The 14,629-nt window shown below is 38.1% G+C and overlaps 4 protein-coding genes across 4 annotated transcripts; all 4 read left to right on the forward strand.

The window, feature by feature from the left end:
* LOC18779191 (cysteine-rich repeat secretory protein 38) lies at positions 503–1,773 on the forward strand. Its single transcript, XM_007213175.2, has 2 exons — positions 503–1,431; positions 1,530–1,773. Exon 1 carries the CDS (start codon positions 620–622, stop codon positions 1,388–1,390), a length of 771 nt encoding a protein of 256 aa, XP_007213237.1. The 5' UTR covers positions 503–619; the 3' UTR covers positions 1,391–1,431; positions 1,530–1,773.
* LOC18779987 (putative receptor-like protein kinase At4g00960) lies at positions 5,646–8,471 on the forward strand. Its single transcript, XM_020562841.1, has 7 exons — positions 5,646–6,621; positions 6,729–6,857; positions 6,932–7,059; positions 7,149–7,359; positions 7,471–7,708; positions 7,800–7,950; positions 8,063–8,471. Exons 1-7 carry the CDS (start codon positions 5,796–5,798, stop codon positions 8,378–8,380), a joined length of 2,001 nt encoding a protein of 666 aa, XP_020418430.1. The 5' UTR covers positions 5,646–5,795; the 3' UTR covers positions 8,381–8,471.
* On the forward strand, positions 8,601–10,014 carry LOC109948930 (cysteine-rich receptor-like protein kinase 8). The gene is made up of 3 exons (XM_020562845.1): positions 8,601–9,185; positions 9,306–9,456; positions 9,544–10,014. Exons 1-3 carry the CDS (start codon positions 8,776–8,778, stop codon positions 9,871–9,873), a joined length of 891 nt encoding a protein of 296 aa, XP_020418434.1. The 5' UTR covers positions 8,601–8,775; the 3' UTR covers positions 9,874–10,014.
* On the forward strand, positions 13,231–14,203 carry LOC18780188 (cysteine-rich repeat secretory protein 4). Its single transcript, XM_007214532.2, has 2 exons — positions 13,231–14,008; positions 14,118–14,203. The coding sequence occupies exons 1-2, from the start codon at positions 13,231–13,233 to the stop codon at positions 14,201–14,203; spliced, it is 864 nt and encodes a 287-aa protein (XP_007214594.2).

Genomic DNA, 14,629 nt, shown 5'->3' on the forward strand with positions numbered 1-14,629 from the left:
AGAAGTCTCAACTTCTACATTCATTTTCAAGATTAATGAAAATTAGAAAGAAAGAACCCTAATTGCCAATTGGACATGGTGTTCAACTGGGCAGGCAAGGAACCCTAATTGCCGAGCCAACCAGTAAAAATTGACCACTCAGTCTCCGCGTGCACGATGACATATACATATTTTACTGTAGGGGTGCTCAGATTTGATCCATCTTAGTATCTTTCATTACAAGTTCTATTCGTTTGGAATTCATTTTTAAATATGGACCGGTGATACAAAGCATTCAAGATCGGAATGATGGATTTTCTTGCTAATTTTTTTTCTGCTTTTCAAGACAAACACACGAGGCACAATATTACTACAGGATGGCCACCGATCCACAGTATCAACATGAGCATGACATAAAAGAATTAATATTGTATCAACTTAATCTATCTGGATCTTCCACATTTTGCCGATCCAACACTCCCACAATTAATTCTTATTATTATCCTGGATTTGAGAAAAGCATCCTATACGTCTAATTTGGTAGTGAGTCCGCCTCCAAAGTTCGAGTCTCCTTCCTGTATCGGGATAGTTTTCGCTATAAAAGCCGAAGTTATTTTCATACAGAGGAACAAACAGAGAAATGGGTTCCTCAAGATTGCTAATTTTCTTCATTCTTCCTATACTCTTGGTCTTGGCCCCTCTTGCTCCTACCATAGTGGGCGACCATAGCACCAGCGGTGTTTGCACGATGAGAGCAGACTACTGCTGGAGCTGCTTCAATACTAAAAACACCAACAATGGCAACATCTACAATCAAAACCTCAACACCCTCCTCTCCTCTTTCCCTTCCAACCCCAAAATCAATCCCAGATTTTACAGTTCTTCTCTGGGACGAGCCCCCAACAAAGTGAACGCAATTGCCGTATGCAGAGGGGACGTTGCACTCGAAGATTGCCGCACCTGTTTCAAGGACTCTGTTTCCATTCTCCTGCAGAACTGTACTAATCAGAAGGAAGCAATCATATGGGCAGAGCGCTGTGCGGTTCGATACTCGAACATCTCGATTTTCGGTGTGCTTGAATATGAGCCTGTTAAGTTTGTGCCGAGCCCAAATAACATATCAAACGCTGAACAGTACAAGCAGGTGCGCGACCCCTTATTTGGAAATTTAAGTGAGAAAGCTGCAGCAGGGAACTCTGTTTTAAAATTTGCAGCAGGGAATGCGTTGGTGCCTTTAACAAATCAAACTATATATGCAACTGTCCAGTGCAGCCCTGATTTGAACAAACAAAACTGCAGCGATTGCCTTAAAAAGTCCATCCCAAATATTACAGAGTGTTGTGGTGGTGTGGGTGGAGGAAGAGTTCTTAGACCCAGCTGTTATTTGAGGTTTGAGTCCAATCCTTTCTGAGTCTGGAGCAGATACCCTAATAAACCTTCCAGGCGAACAAGGTATAATAATTTATTTTTGTTTGTTGCTTAATTTCTTGTTTGAGCCCCAATTAGTTAACACCACGTCGCTAACAAACAGAGCCTTGTGATTTTTGCAGGAAATAATACGAGTATCATTACAATAAAAGTGTCGCCACCGTCATTCTGACGATTGGTATTGTCATTATGCTTGTGAGAGTCTGGAAGCGAAGAAGGGCAAGAAAGTTTATTCAATTTTGTTTTATTACAATTTTGAATTTAACAAGGGCACTTATCGTTTGTTGGTGCTTGAATGTGTCAAGACCAATGTAATAGGGATTACCCTCTTTTTGCTTAATAATAAAAAATAAGGATTATTCTATTGTTTTTTTATTTATTTTATACAATACGATATTCTAAATTATTTTAATATATGAGCTCTGATGCAAAGGGCAGACATTATATGGTATAATCTTAATTTTGCTTTTGTAATGTCTAAGTGTATATTCATGCCAAATCTAAAGGTCTTAGTAAGATTTTGGTTGAAGGAGATTCTAAGCTCCTAATTGATTCTGTTAACAAAGTTTGTGAAGTCCCCTGGCGTCTCCCACACTTTGGTTAAGAATATTCATTTCTTGGCTTGTTTTGAGGAAATCATCTTTCAGTGTGTCCCACGTGAGGCGAATTTTTCTACAGGCGCTTTGGCTTCGGCTGATCATTTGTACATGTCTCCCCATGTTTGGATTCATTCTCTCCCTCCTGCTGCTAAATATGATTGTTTGTTCGATTTAGTTGCTTTGTAGTGTTCCTTTTCTGTTGTGTAAGATGTGCGGACTGGACAACTCCAAAAAGCCCAATTCAAAATGAATGCGCATGCCGAAATAAACCCCAAGATTTTAGCATGGCGAGGTAATATATTAGATTTTAGCATGGCGAGGTTGTTCGTGCTTGATCAAACACAAGGAAGTACCAATTGAATTGTGGGGACCTAGTAAGTACTAGCAATGGGCCCGTTAGGCCTAGGTTCGGTTTGAGTTGGTTTTTAGGGCTCAACCCGAACACCGAACCGTAGGCTTCAGTTTGGCTATTTTTAAAACCAAAACCAAACCATAATTGATGAAAACCGACCACTTCGGTTAATCGGACTTGGTGGTTTGATTTGGTTCGGTTTCAGTTTTTTGGCTTTCTGAGAGAGAGAGAGAGAGAGAGAGAGAGAGAGAGAGAGAGAGAGAAGAAAAAAAGAGAGGGAGAGATGGAGAAGAAGAAGGAGAAAAAGAAAAGAGAGAGAAGAAGAAGAATGAAAAAAGAAGAAGAGGGAGATGGGGAGAGGGAGTGAAGACAGACATAAGAAGAAGGAAAAAAAAATAGAGAGAGAGGGACTGATAAAGACAAGACAAACGGAGAGATTAAGAGAAAAGAAAAAGAAAAGATTGAAACTATGTATTATATATACATTCCTTAATATATATATATCTTATAATAATATTATATATATATATTTTTTTTAATATCTTCAGTTTGGTTTGGTTAAACAGGAGTTTTGAATATTGCAAACCGTACACCGAACCATATATTTCAGATTGGTTTGGGTTCAAACCGATGACCCAAAAAAAAATTGAAAAAAAAACCAAACCATCAGTTTGGTTTGGGCGGTTTGACCGGGTTACCGGTTAGAGGTAGGAAAATCATGATCGGGATAGCGGACCTAAAGCTATGGAATTTGGGCGATTCCCTAAATGCCTTTCTGGATATTCCTCAGTGTCCCGGCTATTCACGGTGCGAGCCGCGAGAGCAGTACCAAATTGAGGCAAACTCTGAATACATAATATGACCTCAAAATAACAGGGAATACACAGTGCAGTAGCAATAAATGCGAGAATATTTACTTTCATAATCTCATTTGTTTAATTTTAAAACCGTGTGAAATGTGTACAAAGTTGTGAAAATATGTAGGAAAGATGGTATTATTTATACAGACATGGAGATCTAAATAGTGGCATCATGCTTTGTTTAGCAAGTCTAAGTTACAAAAAATAGGATAACATGTTTTTTTATGCTGTTTGTCAGGTTAAAATACTAACCATATTTTAATAAATCAAGTAGCAGTTAAAACATCAAAATATCGGCAATATTGAGCTACTTATTGTTCAAAAGAGTTTGGATAGGTCTTTATATATATGCTACTAGGTGATGGAAGATGATTTTTCTACATTGATCTCTGTTATGAGGGGTTCTTTCTCTTGTTAGCTTAGCAGTAGAGGTGGCTTATGTTCTTTCTTGTCCTCTGCGGAGGTTTTAACTATGTTAGTGTAGATAAATGGAAAATTTTGAGTGAAAACAACAAGTATTATCACATAATTAAGTTCAAAAATCCAACAAGACAACACAACAATTTAGGTACATCAAGCATTCTATTAATATGATGGACAAAAGTATAACCTCAATCTATTTAACCTCAATCTATTTAATCAGTGGCCACCAAAGCATCTCCAACAGTGAACGCAAATCTTCCATCGTTGTCCCCCAACCAGGCCAACCAGCTAGTTCGAAATCAACTGAAGATGAACTCCTTCTCTGAGCGAACGAAACGTTCGCAGGGAAAGAAAGACAGAAGGAAAAGGGACAAAAAGGGAAGAACATAAAATGTTAAGTGGAGGTCATTTTCGGCGCTAATGAGAAAACAAAATTGAAAATAATACTGAAAAGAGGGACATTTCCGTCATTACATTATGCTTAAATACAATATAGAGTTGGATTGAGCTTTAGTATATACATAATTTGACGAGATTTGATGGCTTATATGACAATTGTGTGCATTAATCTATATCAATAATCCAATTCATACTACTAACAAAATCGACTTCAATGTTATTAATATACAGTGAATATATACTTCCAAAGTATGTGATGCATGAACACTTTTCTGTTAAGTCGGATGTCTAATTTTAGTGTCTTAATTTTAGAGATAGTAGGTGAACAAAGAAAGAGTTTTCGTCGCAGAGAGAATGTGGAATATCTTCTGGACTATGTAAGTAAAAAGGAAAATAACATAAACAGAGCAGCTTTTTTATTTATATTAATATATGTATATATATTTTAAATTATATAAAATGGATGTGTTGAATTGAATGAACCAGTTATTCTTTCTTCTTGTTTTCTTTTTTACCTTAAATTTGTAGCACCAAGTAATTACTGATGTAATTGTTTGATTACTTGATTGGTAAGTACTAATTAACTCGTTAAAACAAATTAACAGTTGTTCCCGAATCATGGTCATGTCCGCGTGTTAAAGGGGACAACCCGATAACAGTGAGTGTCCAGACACCACGGGCCTACACAAAAGGAGTCTTTAAGTCCACAGGTCAGGTCTTCTATTTGAGATGTCTGAGGAGAAACAAAGAAAAAAACCAAAAGCAAACGTACGCAAAACGCATTCTTGTCTTTTAGTTTCAACTGTGTTCTAAACTTAACCAAATCCAAGAATGGTTTACCTTAACTTGAAGACCTCGTTCCTACGATTCTTGTTTGAAGGAGGAAGAAGGCTGGGCTCTCTCTCTCTCTCTCTCTCCAAGAAAACCATCCTTTCCCACCTTTTGATCTCTTTGGAAACACCTACCCCCACCCATGGAGAAAGAAGAGACCAACACGCGTCCTTTCAATCCTATACCATCGACACCTACGCTAAGTTGGCACAATTGATCAACAATCAGAATGACACGTGTCCCTTAGCTGGCCCAAGGATAGTCGCAGGATCAGATTACCAGTCGACGCCCACAATTTAGCCACATCATTTCTTGATTTCCAATATTCCTCTATCTCTAAAAATTCACTGAGCTTGGAAAAATACTACCAACCCATAAACACATGTAGTTTCCGTTAATCACAACTGCAGCTCAAGTTAAATATTTTCTGTACATAAAGTAAAACCAATTGTCGTTTATTTGAGAGGCCAAATTAAACTAATTTGTTTTGGTATCAATTTATCAAATGCCAAACTAATCCGGACTGGAAACATGTTTTCAACAAAACCCAAATCCAATCAACCCAACACAAACCAATAAATTTCGGATTAATTTGGATTTAGGCCCATATTAAAATATTAAAATTAAAATAAATTTTTGCATCACATTTTCATCCATGAACTGACGTGTCTGTGTCTGACGAATATACCTCGCAATTGCCTTGTGCTTTCTGGTTGGCCCGCATCATTAGTCTTCCAATCCAATGATAAAGAGTGAAGAAAACATGTGGTCTGGCTAATTCAGAAGAAAATTCAAAGAGAAGACTTGAGGTCAAATTAAGGGTCGGGAAGCCATCTAGACCATGTATATTTTTAAGTCAAGAAACCATCTTGTCTTTCCTTCAAGACGAAGTAGTTGTTGCTTGTTGTGAGTTGAGCAAGAAAAATGGGTTCCTCAAGATCAATGCTTTTCTTCATTAATCTTGCTATTATTATCTTAAACCTTGTTGCTCCCACCATATCCCAAGATGATGGACCATGCACACCTACGGCAGACTACTGCTGGAAATGCTCTAATACTGGCACCTACACAGCAGGTGACAAGTACGAAGAGAACCTCAACAGCCTCCTCTATTCCTTCTCCTCCAACACCCAAAACAATTCCGGGTTTTACAGTTCATCCAAGGGACAAGACTCCAACAAGATCAATGCAATTGCATTATGCAGAGGAGATCTCTCACTGAAGTCTTGTCAGGCTTGTCTCAACACGTCTACTGAAATTCTCTTGCAAAATTGTTCAACTCATAAGGAAGCAATCATATGGGCAGAGCCTTGTATGGTGAGATACTCACACGACGTGATATTTGGTATTGAACAAACGGACCCTCTTAAGCATTTGCCTAGCCCAAACTATCCTAAAAATCCTCAACAGTTTGAGCCGGTGCTTACCCACTTGTTGGGTAATTTAAGTGACACAGCTGCGTCAACGAATTCTCCTAAAAAATTTGCAGCAGGGCATTCAACTGTCCCCGGAGGTGAAACAATATACGCACTTGCTCAGTGCACTCCAGACATAGACAAGCAAAATTGCAGCAGTTGCCTTAAACAGTCCGTCACAGAAATTCAAACCTGTTGCGGTAGAAAGAATGGAGGAAGAGTCCTTAAACCCAGCTGTAATTTAAGGTATGAGAATAATAGTTTCTATGCGTCTACGGCCGATTCCGTCGTAGATATTCCAGCTCCATTTCTGGCAGCACCAGCACCTGAAGAAGGTATGTATGCTTATTATGGTTACCCTGCAAATCTTCAATTTGATCCATGTCTTACAATTGTGTGGTGTGGTTTTGGCTTTTGATAAGATATCCCATCTGATTTTCAGCAAAAAAGAAGAGTAACACAAAACAAACTGTCATCATCATCGTTGTGGTTTTGGTTGTTTTTGTCACTATTTTCAGCAGCATATGCTTTTTCTTCAGAGTAAAGAAACGAAGGGTAAAACTTGAACAAGGTAAGTTCAAGTCTGTTTATTTATCTTAGTGAGGTTTTGGAACTCTGTTTGCTAATTCATTTTCCCCTTTTCAGATGAGAATTCGGAAGACGTTAGTCTGGTGGAATCGTTGCAATATGATTTTGAAACTATAAGATCTGCAACAGATGACTTCTCTGATGCAAATAAGCTTGGACAGGGTGGATTTGGAGCCGTTTACAAGGTAACGAAACACTATCACAAGGAAAAAGATTCATCATGAATGAATTGTTTTGCGTAATTAACTTTTCAAATTTTCTTATAAACCTTCAGGGTACGCTAGCGAATGGAACATATATAGCTGTGAAAAGGCTCTCTAAGAATTCTGAACAAGGTGAACGTGAATTCAAAACTGAAGTCACGTTAGTTGCTCAACTTCAGCATCGGAATTTAGTGAGGCTGCTAGGTTTTTGCTTGAAAGCAGGGGAAAGAATCCTCATTTATGAATATGTGCCTAAGACCAGCCTTAATCACTTCATTTTTGGTATGTTTGTTCTACTTTTTGTCATAATTCATAATCATTTCTGCCTCGATTTTGTATTATAGGAAAGCATATTAACAAAATCATGTTTCATTTTGATGGAATTGGATTTAGATCCAATCGATCAACCACATTTGGATTGGGAAACACGTTACAAAATCATAGGAGGCATTGCTCGAGAGCTTCTTTACCTTCACGAAGATTCTCGACTTCGAATTATCCACCGTGATCTTAAACCTAGCAACATTCTGTTGGATGAAGATATGAATCCTAAAATTGCGGATTTTGGCATGGCAAGATTGTTTATGATGGATCAAACTCAAGGAGATACCAAGACAATTGTGGGAACCTAGTAAGTATCTGCAAATTTCAAAGCTAAATTACGTTGTTGTGCTTGTCCACACCATAACTAAAATTTTAATTTGGTGAATACAATAATGCAGTGGATATATGGCTCCAGAATATGTAGGTCATGGACGTTTTTCAGTCAAGTCGGACGTCTTTAGTTTTGGCGTGTTAGTTCTTGAAATCTTAAGTGGTAAAAGGATTAGCAGTTTTCGAAACGGAGACAATGAGGAGGATCTTTTAAGCTATGTGAGTATGAATATAAGGTTTTACATCATCAAACTCTTTTGCTACCAAAAAACCATAACAAGGGAAAGCAGCATAATTTCTTCTTTAATTAATGTGTTTATGAACTTGATAGGCTTGGAGGAATTGGAGGAATGATACAGTGGCAAATATCATGGACCCAAAGCTGACGACAGGTTTAGGAATTGAAATGATGAGATGCATCCACATTGGTTTGCTATGCGTCCAAGAAAATGTGGCAAGCAGACCATCCATGGCTTCAGTTGTCTCTATGCTTAACAGCTATTCTGTCACACTCTCACTACCCTCACGACCGCCATATTATTTACAATATAACAGTGGATCAGACATAACAGGGTCCGATGAATCCAAAAACCCTATGGATGTGTCAGGAAATAAGAATTCAGATTTTACTGAACCATATGCTCGCTAGTTGGGTGGGGCTGAGTATGTATTTTACTGAACAATTTATTTTATTTTCTTTTCTTTTCTTTGATATATTTGAAAAACTGCAGCTCAATTTGGTAAAACCAAATTGTCGTTTATTTGACCAATTTGTTTTGGTATCAATTTATCAAATGCCAAACTAATCCGGACTGGAAACCCAAATCCAATCAAGCCAGCACAAACAAATATATATTTCAGATTAATTTGGATTGGGCTAATGGGTTTAGGCCCATATTAAAATATTAAAATTAAAATAAATTTTTGCATCATATTTTGATTGATGGACTGACGTGTCTCACGAATATACCTCGCAATTGCCTTGTGCTTTCTGGTTGGCCCGCATCAGGGAAAAGAGTGAAGAAAATTCAAAGAGTGAAGAAAATGTCAAGAAACCATCTTTTCTTTCCTTCAAGAAAAATGGGTTCGTCGAGATCATTGCTTTTCTTCATTAATCTTGCTATTATTATCTTAAATCTTGTTGCTCCCACCATATCCCAAGATGATGGAATTTGCACATTTACAGCTGATTACTGCTGGAAATGCTCTGATACTGGCACCTACACAGCAGGTGACAAGTACCAAGAGAACCTCAACAGCCTCCTCTCTTCCTTCTCCTCCTCTCTTCTTTACCTCCATGAAGATTCTCGGGTTCGAATTATTCATCGCGATCTCAAAGCCAGCAATATTTTGTTAGATGAAGATATGAACCCCAAAATTGCTGATTTTGGAATGGCGAGATTGTTTGTTATTGATCAAACTCAAGGAGATACAAAGACAGTTAGGGGAACCTAGTGAGTACTGTGATAATATGGCTAACTTACACTTTCATATTGTGCTCTCCTTACAACAGAAAGCTTCACTGAAAAACAAACAAAACTTGCATGTCTAATAATGGAATATAATTCATGCAATGGATATATGGCTCCTGAGTATGTAATTCATGGTCGCTTTTCTGTCAAAACGGATGTCTTCAGTTTTGGGGTGTTAGTTCTTGAAATTGTAAGCGGTAAAAAGACTGGTAGTTTCCGATATGGCGAGAATGAAGAGGACCTATTAACCTATGTGAGTATGAATACATTAAAGTCATTAGATATTCTCTGTTTTGCCTTGGTAAAATTTCTTTTTGAATATATTGATGTACTTTTATAGGCCTGGAGAAATTGGAGGGAGGATACAATTCAAAACATCATAGATCCCGTGTTGACGACAAGTTCACAAATCGAAACGATGAGATGCATCCACATTGGTTTACTGTGTGTGCAAGAGAATGGGGTGGACAGGCCAACCGTAGCTTCAGTTGTATCCATGCTTAACAGCGAGTCTCTCGCACTTCCAGTACCCTCACAACCTGCATTCTATATGCATCACAACACTGGATCAGACATATCTGGACTGACAGAGTCAGACCAATCCAAAAGCCTCTCTGTCCATGTCACAGAAAATGACCCTTCAAATATTACTGAAGCATATCCTCACTAATGGTCGAGTACCAACCATTCTGTAACAAATTTAGGCTTTAAATTTTGGTTTATTTACTATGTTAGGACTCAAGTTTAGTTGGTGTCTTCTTGCTTCAAGTTGGTATACTCATCGTTAATAAAATGGCTTCCCGTAGGTTCACTGTTATGCCTGTTTATCTTCTTGCAGTTCTCTGTTGATCAAAAGCCCTGTGCATGTGTCAGGAATTAAGGACTCAAACTTTACTGAACCATATGGTTGCTTGTGGGGCTGAGTATATATCAGCCATATTACAATGTTATGGCTTGCTGTTTTTTGGCCCGGTCTTGTGGAAGACCCGCCGTAGAGCATAGGGGAATGTACAAGTGTATGAGATCCTTGATATCTTTTAATAACTGTAGTTGAAGTTAAAAGTTCTCTCTACATAAAACCAGTTGTCATGTCATTTCTTTGAGAAGCCAAATTAAAATTAGAAAAGAACTTGTAGAACTATAGTTTGGGGACATGGTGGAGTCAATTCGTTTTTGGTATCAAATGCCAAACTAAACTGATCAATCCGAACTGGAAACAAATTTTCAACAAAACCAAATCAACCCAAATCCAACCAACCAAATGACCAAGCCAAAGCCAATAAATTTTGGATTAATTTGGTGCAGACCCGCCGTAGAGCATAGGGGAATGTACTATGAACTTGGATCGTATCCCTGCCTTATGGGTCAAGGTTTTATGTATCTCCTTGTTTAGTTATTTGTCGCTGTATCAAAACTCATGATTTCGGCGATCCACCTCCATGTTTGAAGACTCGTCTTTTGCGGATTTAGACATTTCTCGGTGAACAATTTTGCTCTCTCCAACAAATTTTCCCCGGGATAAAACTTGCTGGAGAATTTTGTTATTTTCCCAACAAAAAAAAAAATTGCTGAGATAGACCTTTCCCGGTGAATTTTGTAATTTTTCGACAATTAGTCGTTGAGATTGACATCTCTCAGCGAATGTCGTCTCACAACAAATTTCCTTGGGGAAAGGTTGTTCTTTCCCAGCAAAATTATGACGGGGTGAATTTTGTTCCCTCCCGACAAATTTTGTCTGTATAAACCTTTCCCGGCAAATTCATTTCTTTGCCAACAAATTTTAGTCGAGATGGATCTTTCCTAGCGAAAATTTCCCTTCCAGACAAACTTTCGCCTAGATAAACCTTTCTCGACGAAGATGTTCTCTTGACAAATTTTGGCCATGTAAACCTTTCACGGCGAATTGTGTTTCTTGCTGACAAATTTTGGTCAACGTAGATTTTTCCTGGCGAATTTTGTTCTTTCCCGCCAACTAATGCTTCCGGACAGAAGATAGACCTTTTCCTGCGAATTATGTCTTTCCCGACAAATGTACGCCGGGATAGACCTTTCTCGACAAATGTCTCAATAGTTAAAGCTAGCTCTTCAAGCACTTGAAACCCACAAACCATTTAAGTCATCCAGAGTTAGCGGCATATAATTTTATACTTCATGAACATATTTCTGACCGAGGGAGGAGCCATGATGTGAAGTCCTGTATTTTAAAATTATATATATATATTTTAGGAAATCAAATATTTTGCTGTCTGTATAGGTTTATAAGTTAAATTACGTTTAATTAATTATATATTTATATTGATTATAATTGTATATATGTAGTTACCTTGCCACATAGTATGTATACAGTCCTAATCTCTTGGACCCCTGTAATCCAAGAGATTTATGGTCACTCACCGTTGGATGTAAATTCAACGGTTCACTCATTTATGACTTGAATCGGGTAATAATCATTTATGTCATATTGCATTTATATATATCATTTTGAACCATTGGATTAATATCCAACTGTGGGTGACCACAATCTCTTGGACTCCTATGGTCCAAAAGATCGGGACTGAGTATGTATATATAGTTGTTACTTTTATGATAATTATTAAGAATAATACTATTATAAAAAATACTTTTTTGTTTGATACATGATTGGATTTGTAAGGGATGCCACGTACAAAGCTTTATCACTTAAGGTGATATTTACATCAAAATTTACCCATATGAACCACCCTAGTTTCTTCACAAATGTCTACCTAGATGACTAAGCTTTTGTTTAAAGCATGAGATGTTGGCTTTAGGGGAAAGTTGGATAAATCTTGGAGTCAAGCATATCACCAAACTTACTTTCCACCAATCAAAAGCCATCATTTTCTTAATTTATTTTTACAATATGCATGGTAGTGCATGATAGAACAAGAAAGTGATACAGAGAAGAAAGAAGAGGAAAAATATAAGAAAGAAGAGGAAAAATATTAGAAAGTGTTGGTAGAACAAAAAAGACTTTGGAGGAACTCAAGGTGTTGGATTGTAGAGCTAGCTTACGTTGTAAAAACATTGGAATCAATGTAGGGGTTTCTTGGGGGCCTTTACGGGGATTGATATAATTAAATTTCATGAGCTCTATATTGTGTGTGATATTATAATAGATGTTTTTGATATTACAGTTTGGTTGACGTTCCTTGTATTTGGTGTTTATGTATTCTTAACTATTTGAACAATGTTGGCATAATTGTATATACATTAATGATGTGTTAAATGGTTACATTGTTGTGAGATACATGTGTAACATCCCACATCGACTAATAGAGAGGGAGTGATGTACCTTATATGTACATGCCCGCCTCCATCTAGTACGAGGCCTTTTGGAAGCTCACTGGCTTCGGAGTCATGGGAACTCCGAAGTTAAGCGAGTTAGGGATAGAGCAATCTCAAGATGGGTGACACACTGGGAAGTTGCTCGTGAGTTCCCAGAAACAAAACCGAGATGGCAGAGAGGGGGCCCAAATGGACAATATCGTGCTACGGCGGAGCCGATTCCGGGAGGTGACAATTTGGTATCAGAGCCTTTCACATTCTAGTTATAATTTTTATTAAATTCTATAATTAAGGTATGAATCACGTCTTAACCAAAGGTTATATAAATTCATGGGTTGGGGCGTGACACATGACTTTCCGAAAATCCCTTGACGTTTTTTAAACACCCCCTAATACACAAAAATCATGAGAGGAAAATGTTTACATCCCTCCCAATAATTAATTACAGCCTAATTATTATGTTTTCTGAATTAGTCATAGAAACCATGTTGAATATGTCAACGCAAATTATTGAGAGCCTTTCAGGGATTGCCTCCTATTATAATTAATTTAACGTCGAACTTGCAAACCTGCATGTCTTTTGCACCACTAATTCAACGACCTTTAACGATCGAGCAAAGAAAGATGTCTCCATCACTCAAAACCAACCTTAATTACCAATTATAATCCTTTTGCACCGCAAGTTTAAGAACTTTTAACGATTGGAATCGAACAAATTAAGATGTCAGTTTTACATGATCACGCCCTAACAATCGTCTCCCTTTCATTTATCGGCCTACTCAAACTGGTTTTTTGTTCCAATTCCATTCGCTACATCCACCACTACTGCTCCTTAGAAGTTAACAAAACCCAAAACGCCCCTTTCCAAGACAACGTCGACCGCCTCCTCTCCGACCTCTCCTCCAAATCCTATGGCAACAGATTCTACAACTCCACATCCGGAGACAACGACAAAAAAGTTTACGGCTTATTTCTTTGTCGAGGTGACGTCTCCCCCGGAGTCTGCCGTGACTGCATCGACTCCTGCACCAAAAACCTCAAACAAAACTGCACCCACAACAAAGAGTCAATCGTTTGGTACGAGGAATGCATGCTGAGATATTCAAACCATTCCATCTTCGCCACAGAGGAGGAGATGCCGTGGCGGTATTGGTGCAGCGTGAACAAAGTTTCCAACTCAGACCAGTTTAATCAGAGTTTGTCCACCTTGATGAATGGGCTTGTGGACAAGGCCGCGTTTGGCAAAACCACTCCACCATTTTTTGCGACGGGGTACGACAAGAAAGGCGGTGACGGCGGCATTTCGATATATTGTTTGATGCAATGCACGCCGGACATAAATGGGAGTGAGTGTCAAAGGTGTTTGAAGGCGGCTGTCGGCGGTTATCAGGAGACTTGTGAGGGGAGGACATGGTCTATGATATTTTCGCCTAGCTGTCAGGTGAGGTATGGGTCTGATCCATTCTATGGGGAAGGAAAGCCAATCAAAAGTGGCGGTGGTAAGTATTATGAATATGATGATCAAGTTAATGAAGGGATTATAAGTTTTGGCTTAATTAATATTATTGGTGAGGACAGAATTAATTAATTTTATGTGTGTGTGTGCAGGAAGAGGGAAGAAGAATTCATATGTGGCTGTTGCAGCGGTATTGTGCATGGTTCTGTCTGGCTTATTGGTTAATCTACGTGCATGATAGAAATGCTAAAGAAACATCCCCGAGGGGTAAGTCGTAAATTCAATAATTAATGCGAACATGAGAAATGATAATGAGCCATTTTCCTAAAACAACAGAAGATCTCATCATCTGAACATATGAATTAAGAATAGATTGGATTATTATGGGTACCTACAAGAAGAAGCATTTAGTTATAGACCCAGATGTAATGCAACCAAATTGAAATTGTCCTCATGGAGTTGGTGACTTACTCTCCCTTTTCCCATCCAGTCTCCACACCTGCATCTCCCAACAAAATATATGTGAGTACGTACAAGTTGTGTACGTAACCTTCCAGGCAATAGACAATTGAATCTGAGAATCATGCAAGTGGATTGGACGAATCCACACCATTAAGTCAAATGCTTTAGTTTGGTTTTAGTTTAGAAACAGAGCAGCTTTCTG

The sequence above is a fragment of the Prunus persica genome, chromosome G4 (assembly GCF_000346465.2).
Source record: "Prunus persica cultivar Lovell chromosome G4, Prunus_persica_NCBIv2, whole genome shotgun sequence".
Classification (NCBI taxonomy): Eukaryota; Viridiplantae; Streptophyta; class Magnoliopsida; order Rosales; family Rosaceae; genus Prunus; species Prunus persica.